An 8,502-nucleotide genomic window follows, 5' to 3' on the forward strand; every position below is an offset into this window, starting at 1 on the left:
TGGTGGCACACGCCTTTAATCCCAGCACTCGGGAGGCAGAGGCAGGCAGATCTCTGTGAGTTCAAGGCCAGCCTGGACTACATCCTGAGTTCCAGGACAGCTGGGGGAAAATGGGGACCTGCCACAAAAAAGACAAAAAAAAAAAAAAAAAAGCACTTAGAATTTAAGATTTTTGTTGCAATAGACTACAAAATGAGTGAAAAAAGATCTATGTTAGAGCTCAATCTGAAACTGAGTCTTCATCTTTACATTTGTTTATATGAGGTATCTGAGGTACGTATCGTGAATAATAAACATTTTACAGCTGAAATGAAAGATTCTGACTGATATCATAAATTCTTCAATGTAGGGCATCAAGCACACTCAGTATACATTCTATCACTAAGCTATTTTCCAACTACTAAATCTTAAATTCTAAGTGGAAAATGTAGCATTTAAACTCTGGTTTATTTCATTAGTTCCACACTATAATGAAAGTACTTTAGATACATATTATGTAGCAGAATCTTTTATAGTGAGGTCTACTATTTAGAATTTACATTATTAATTATTATTATTATTATTTTTGGTCTTTTTGAGACAGGGTCTCCCTGTAGCCCCAGCTGTCCTGGAACTATGTAGACCAGGCTGGCCTTGAACTCACAGAGATACGCCTGGCTCTGCCTCCTGAGTGCTGGGATTAAAGGCATGCGCCACCACGCCTGGCATTATTATTATTATTTAGTATAGATTCATTTCTGCTCTACCATTCCTGATGAAACCATTCTTTTTAATTTTTTATTTTTATGTGTATGAGTGTTTTGTCTGAATGTATGTAAGTGCACCTGTGTTATGCAAATGCCTGAGGACCAGAAGAGGGAGTCAGATCCCCTGGAACTCGAGTTATGGTTATTGATAACCATGTAGGTGTTGGGAACTGAACATAGGTCCTCTTTAAGAGCAGCCAGTGCTCTTAACTGCTGAGCCATCTCTCCGGCCCCTCATGAAACCATTCTTAATATTAACTGTCAAATCTAGGACTTAAAAAAAAAAAAAACAGTATGCTACTTCACATTTTTGTACATTTAAATGTACTGATTACTTTCTCCTTTGAACCTCTTGCTTTATCTTCAGTGGTGCTGCCTTATACTGGTTTTCCCTTCTTTGTTTTGTTTTGTAGTGCTGGGTACTGAACTCAGGGCCTCAGCAAACAAAGAAAAGTGTTTCTACTACTGAGCTACATTTTTAGCTCATTTTATTCTTTACTCCTTTTCTACCTTCTTTATTCCTTGTTTGTCTTTCTTAAAAACAAAGTGTGATGGTTATTGTTAATTTACAACATGACAGAATCTAGAATTACTTGGGAACCAAACCTCCAGGCACATCTGTGAGGGATTATTTTGGTTATATCAACTGATGTGGGAGGACTTATTTTAATTGTTGGTACCAGTCCCTGAAAAGGAGATCCTGGACTCTATAATGGAGAGAGGGAACTGAGCAGCAGCATACATTGATCTCTTCCTGTTTCCTGATTATGTGGGTGTTAATTTGACCAGCTACTTGAAGCTCCTGCTTCCTTGACTTCCCAGCTGTGATGGACTGTACCTTGAACTGTACTGAAAATAAACCCTTTTTCCCTTCAGTTGCTTTTGTATTTTACCACAGCAACAGGAAACGGAGCTGAGGTAGCAATGTTTCCTATTTTTTTTTGTCAAAAATCTCTTTATTCTTCCACAATCTCAAGAGAGCCTCACTGATGCCTTTCCCTTGAACTAACTTATATACTGCTTTGTCTTCAGTTCATAGACCTCTGTAGAGCTCAAGACCATTCTATTTTACTAAACAGCTCTACCTGGATGTTTCATGGATAGTCCATAGTCAATATATCTAACACACCTTCTTCCCCACTGATTTACTCAGACTAAAAATATAGGGGTCACCCACACTCACTCTTCTCATTTTTCATACCATATTCTCTGATCTGTTCTAAACTATCTCCCTTTTAAAAAAATTCCTAAAACCACTACTTTTGTTAACACCTTTAGTATTTCTTACCTGAATCACTGTAGTAACTTCCTAATCAATCTCCCTGACTTTGTCTTATCCCTGAAGCCTACCTTTTATGTAAAACCAGGCATAGTAAATGAATATCACTCATCTCTTTAAAATACTCCAGTGTCTGTCTATAGTGTGAAGGATATAAGATTAAAGTATTCATTACAGTCAATATGTCAAATTATGTAGTGGGAACCTAGAATACAGTGATGAGTTTAAGCATCACTGCCAGTTTAAATTTACCAATTACTTTCTAGAGGTACTATCCAGTACTGATACATGAATTGCTTTTTTTTTTTAAAGAAAAAATGGATTTTCTAAAATAACAGAAAATGCTATTAAGAATATGTATCAAGAAAATTCTATGAATAAACAAATTTTAGAGACTTTATTTAAAAAACTAATCAATAAAGTAGCTAGAATCTCTCAAGAGAGAGTACTTGGTGCCTAATAAAAACAGAGCAGTGTGAGTCCATATTACACACACACACACACACACACACACACACACAGAGTAGAGGAAATTAGAGGTAAGAACTTGTGTATGATCTCCATAGAATAAGAAATACCCATGTGCTGGGCAGGGCCAAGTGGCCCCCTGCCAGGCCACCATGGCAACCAGGAAGGTGGGCTCAGGCTGGAGACAGAGATCTAGTGCTGCAGCTCCAAGTGCCAGTGGGAGTGGATCCCCGAGCTCTTCAAGCATCTGTCAACCAAGCACATTGCCAACGATGACACAGATGAACTTCTCCTCGGGTAGTTGAAAGTAGAGCAACCCTTGAAGGAGAAACCACTGCGGCAGGGAGCCAGTCCCCCCCCCCCCCCAGATGACTGAAGTATATGGGCATCTGACTGCTGCCATGGACCGAGGGAACCTCAAGCCAGAATTCCTATAAGAATCCAATCTGATCATGGCCAAGTTGAAGTATGTGGAGGGAGTTTATGGGGAAGCTCTGAACATTTATGCCCAGGTGGGCCTTGATGACATGCCGCTGACAGCCATTGCCCCCTATGGGCTGCAGATGATTGTGGAAGCCTATACTACCCAGGATGAGAGGTTATCAGAGTAGAGTCTTGAACAGGACTTTGCCCTGGCATTTATAACAAGGTTCCTTGGAAATCTCATAAGTCAACAGCCATCTGGATAATAATGGTGGTGGTGGTTGCTGCTCCTGCTGCTGCTAGAACAACTTGAGTGACTCAAAGGCCTTCATGAGCTTCTCCAGCGTGGCCATGGTGGCCTCCTGAGGGTCCGGAGTGCACTAGTGCATGCTGCGCCATTCAGCAGCCGAGAAATGAGTAGCGATCTGCATGGGCAGGAGCAGAAGCCAGGTGCCGGCCATCTTGGGCCCATCCCCTCTATCCTGAGGATTTTATTTGAAAGATTTTAAGCAGAGGAGCAAAATTTTAGCCAGTCAAATGAAGTAGCTTTGTTCCAGGGGATCCAATGCCCTCTTCGGACCTCTGTGGGCATTGCAGGACATGAGTATGCTTGTATACATGCAGAGAAAAACACTGAGAGCCTGAGAACTTAAGAACTAGAGCTGCAGTCCTCTCCTGTGAGCTGGAGCATCCTCTCCTCAGAACTGGAGCTGTGGTTCTTCCTGTGAGCTGGAGCTCATGGACCCTTCCCATGAGCTGGAGCTGTTCCCCCTCCTGTGAGCTGGAGCTGCAATTCCCCTCCTGTGAGCTGGAGTTGCGGGTCCCTTCCTGTGAGCTGGAGTTGCGGGTCCCCTCCTGTGAGCTGAAGCTGTGGTCCCCTCCTGTGAGCTGGAACTGTGGACCCCTCATATGAGCTGGAACTGTGGTACTCTCCTGTGAATTGGAGTCGTGGTCCTCTCCTATGTGCTGGAGCTCTGGTTCTTCCTATGAGCTAGAGCTGTGGTTCCCCTCATGGAGCTGGGGTTGTGGTCCCCTTCTGTGAGCTGAAGCAGTGGTTCACCTACTGTAAGCTGGAGTTGTGGTGCCCTACCTTGAGCTGGAGTTGTGATCCTCTCCTGGGAGCTGGAGATGTGGTCCCTTCCTGTGAGCTGGAGCTATAGTTCCCCTCCTGTAAGCTGGAATCGGGTCCTCTCCTGTGAGCAGGAGCTGTGGTTCCCCTCCTGTGAGCTGGGGCTGTGGTCCTCTCCTGTGGTCTGGAGTCCTGGTCCTCCCTGTGAGCTTCTTATGAGCTGCAGTTGTGGTGCCCTCTTGTGAGCTGAAGCTGTGGTCCTCTCCTGTGAACTAGAGCTGTGGCTCCCCCCGCTGTGAGCTGGAGCTGTGGTCTCCTCCTGTAAGATGGAGCTGTGGCTCCCCTCCTGTGAGCTGGAACTGTGGTCCTCTCTAATGAGCTGGAGCTGTAGTCCCCTCCTGTGAGATAAAGGTGTGCTCCTCTCCTGTGATCCGGAGTTGTGGTCCCCTCCTGTGAGATGTAACTGTGGTACCCTCATATGGACTCCCAGGAGGGATGATTGGAATGGACTGTGCTGGATCTGGTGCTCACCCACTGCTGAACATTAATGCATCCTTCAACTCTCACTGGAGAAGTTTCCTTATGCAGCAGATGGTGATTGATACAGAAACTTCTAATATGTGGGAAGGAACGGGCTGTAGAGCACCTATTTTTGAGTGGGATGTCTCTGACAAGCTTCTGGAGCTCAGGGCTCATGAAACATTGCAGAGGGGGAGGTAAAAAGATTGATTGTAAGAGCCAGAGGTGGTGGATAACCATGGCGGGGGGGGGGGGGGGGGTGGGTTTTCCAGACAGCTGGTCATTTACTCATATGAACACAAAGCAGTGGTGACAGCATACACAAGCCCTATGCAAGCTCCAGTGAATGAATCTACACTGGAGAACATTTGGAGATTCAAGTTAGACTCTATAGGCTTTATTATACAGAGAGAATATATCAAATTGAAGGGGGGGCAATTGGGGAGGTGTGAATGGGAGAGGGGATATAAATGTCATCAAATTAGATTGTATAGAAATTGCAAAAAATCAATAAAAATGCAAAAAAAGAGAAATATCCAGATTTCTAAGTTCTTAATACTTGTCTGCTAAAGCTATTATTTCATTATGAATCCAGGGAATTTTCATGGCAAAATACTTACATTCCCAATCTCAAAGTTCTGCCTCATGAGGAGATAGAGGGAGGCACTAGCATGTGACCGTATTGTACCAATGCTGCTGCTGCAATGTCGGAGAAGTCGGAGGCATAAATCAGCACACTGCTCTGTTTCTTCTTCAAACAAGAGCTCGGGGAACTATAAAAAAAGAGGTATGTTAATATAGCCTGAACTCTGGCAGGTTAGCCCAGAAACTAAAAAGAATGGTTAAGGGATAATATCAGTTAATGGTCAACAGTGTAGACCATAGTCAAACAGATTGGGTTCAAATACCAACAGTATTACTTGTTAGCTAGAAGTGTGACTCTGGACAAGTTTTCTTTCTCATAAATTAAGCCCAATATTATTTACATGGGATTGCTGTGAGGCTTCAACCAGATATTATGAAAAGCATAGTACTAATAAATAAAAATTACATATAAAATAAACAAATAAGAATGCACATATTTCCAAGAGAAAACATGGGAAATAAATATTTGAAGCATTAGAACAAACAAAATAACTTTTACCACAGTATGAACTGACTCAATGGGTTGAATTGTTTGTATGATTCTTTTAAAAAATATTTTTATTATTTTATGTATATGAGTGTACTGCCTACATGTGCCTAAGTACATCCCGTTTGTGCAATGCCTGTGCAGGTCATTAAAGGGTGTTGGATTCCCCTGGCACTGACATTATGGAAAGTTTTTAGCCACCATGGGTCCTCTGCAAGAGGAACCAGTGCTCTTAACTGCCGAGTCATCTCTCCAGCCCCTGAACAATTCTTAATAAATGTTTTTGTTGTTGTTGTTGTTTGTTTTTGTTTTGCTTTTTTGAGACAGGGTCTCCCTGTAGCTCCAGCTGCCTGGAACTCACTCTGTAGACCAAGCTGGCCTCGAACTCACAGAGGATCTGCCTGCCTCTGCCTCCTGAGTACTGGGATTAAAGGCATGCACCACAGTTTTAAAGGAATAGATGAGGTGAGGGGATGGAGCTCAGTGGTAGAGTGCTTTTATAACAAGTATAAGGATCTAAGTTTAATCTTCAGTACCATAAAAACAAAACAAAAACAGAACAAGGTCAAAAAAATAAAAAGAGACTACACCCAAGTACTCAGTATCTGATTTTAGGCTCTTAAAACAAAATGACTAGTTTTGGATGAGAAACTGGTTAACAATGATCCAAATAAATACAAAATTTCTAAAGACTGACAGAAGCAGAGACACAGAGGAATCAAGGGTATTAAATGTTCAAATTTTATCTATGTAAATATTAACCAGTTAATGTGGCAAACAATCTTATACAATGTTAAAAGAAGAAAACAAAGTAAGATAAGACTGCAGGGACAAAATAGCCTACCTTTGAGACCAGAGCTCTCTGCGTAGCAAAGCAGTGCTGCAGGTAGACTGCACTTTGGTTACAAGCCATACTATGTAGTAGCACTTTCAGCACCCCACCAAGAATGCTCTCTTTGGATTCTGTTACAGAAACAGTCTGCAATTTAAAGATAAAATATAATAAATACAGATGTACTTATAAATATGTAAAATGTCTAAAAATCCAAGCATTTGCCAGACCAGAAAACGGTAAGATCCAGGAGGCATTCAAAGAGAATAAGCTGAGCAGGATTTGGATAAAAGGAGAAAAGACAGGGAGGAGGCTAGAGAGACTTTAAGTTGTGAGTTGGGGAGAAAGTAACAGATACAACAGCAAGAAAGTGTGGAGTATGTTCTAGGAAAATCTGTATGTAGCAATGGAAGTCCAAGCTGAGATACATGTAGAAGATAACTAGAAGTTAAGGCAAAAGCTAGAGCACGTGCCCACGGCAGATAATGTTAGCTATATATCAACAAATCATTCTTTCCTTCTTCCTTTAGGAACAGGAACCCTAGATTTTGTCTGGAGACTTGGAACTCAGCTATACAGACATCTGAACTAAAGAGAAGTTGAATCTTACGAGGCATGCCCTTAGAAATGCAAGTGCACTCTGCTTCTGCTCTACCAAATGACGTGTAGGTGTAAGAGGCAAGGCTTGAGTAAGCATCTTGCATAAGCTATTGTAGAAATAACTTTTTCTTTTGTAAAAAAATATATATTTCAAATATTTATTATTTTTATTTTATGTGTATGAGTGTTTTGCCTGCATGCATGTAAGTGCACCGCATGACTGAAATGCCCTGCAGGGGTCAGAAGAGGGTGATGGATCCCCTGGAACTGGAGTTATAGAGGGCTGTTAGCCATCATGTGAGGGCTGGGAATCGAATTCAGGTCCTCTGGAAGAACAGTAAGTGTTCTTAATCATTGACTCATAGCTCTAGCAGCTAGAAATCTTGTTTCTTTTCATACTATTCTTTTCTAGTAGTTGTGGATCTATTTCAATTGACAGGAGTACCAAAATATAGTCTTCAAAAGTCTGAAGAATTTCCTTATTTTTGATATTAAGCAATTAAGAAATACCGAATGTGATGGCTAATCCTGGGTGTCAACTTGATTTGATCTGAGATTAACTGAAATGAAAGAGATCTTCTTGATTGCATCATCTAAAGCCGGAAGACACACCCTAAATGTGGGCATTACCTTCTGATGGCAGCCGGTATAAAAGACCAAGGCAGAGAACACAGGGCTTTTTGCTGCTTGCCTTCTCTCTCGCTGGTGAGTTCGTCTTGCTGCTGTAGACTGAAGACTAGCTGATATTTTGGAATTTATCAGACCTTCAGCACCGGATTGGGACTACTGAGACATCCAGCCTTGTGGACTGAGCGACTACAGATTCTCAGCCTCTCCAGTGTGGTGCAGCCATTGTTGGACTACTTGGACTCTATCCTGTGAGCTAAGCTGATAAATCTTTATACATATTCATTCTACTGGTTCTGTTTCTTTGGAGAACCCTGACTAATACAGATTGTGGTGCCAGGAGTGGTACTAGGGAAACAGAATTGAAAGGATGAATTTCTTTAATGGGCTTATTGGTATTTGGAGCAGGCTCTCCAAGTCAGAGTCTTCAGATAGCATGGAGAGTACTGAAAATCCATGGTGTAGACTATTTGAAACAATTATGGAGATAGACCCATTTGAATCTCCTAACTCACCTCTTGTGAGGAGCAAGAAATTTAGTGACTCTATACATAAAACATTTGATGATTTGTGGAAAAATAAGAAAAATAATGATGCTGGCTGGTTACTTTTAGCATCTCTGGATAAAGTAATGAAGATAAACAATGAGCTTAATGACAAAATTGACAAGCTCCATATTCGAACCAACAGTTTAAATGTTTCCAAGTGTGCCCTGGAAGAGAATCTTCTCTCCAGCAGCCAGAGAGCTAAAGCTGCAGAAAATCAAGCTGGAGCCCTTATTATACGTTTGGCTGACCTACAACGTAA

At 41.8% G+C, this 8,502-nt stretch overlaps 1 protein-coding gene across 3 annotated transcripts in view; it reads right to left on the bottom strand.

The window, feature by feature from the left end:
• Positions 1–8,502, bottom strand: part of LOC103745296 (dedicator of cytokinesis protein 7) — a gene marked incomplete at its 5' end in the record, with an annotated part of 101,577 nt that overhangs the window by 35,064 nt on the left and 58,011 nt on the right. For all 3 annotated transcript variants that reach the window (XM_008847202.1, XM_017801690.1, XM_017801692.2), the window contains 2 exon segments: positions 5,125–5,277; positions 6,481–6,615. In XM_008847202.1, coding sequence (XP_008845424.1) covers positions 5,125–5,277; positions 6,481–6,615 — 288 coding nt within the window.

This window comes from Nannospalax galili, unplaced genomic scaffold, assembly GCF_000622305.1.
Source record: "Nannospalax galili isolate Female #2095 unplaced genomic scaffold, S.galili_v1.0 scaffold3423, whole genome shotgun sequence".
Classification (NCBI taxonomy): domain Eukaryota; kingdom Metazoa; phylum Chordata; class Mammalia; order Rodentia; family Spalacidae; genus Nannospalax; species Nannospalax galili.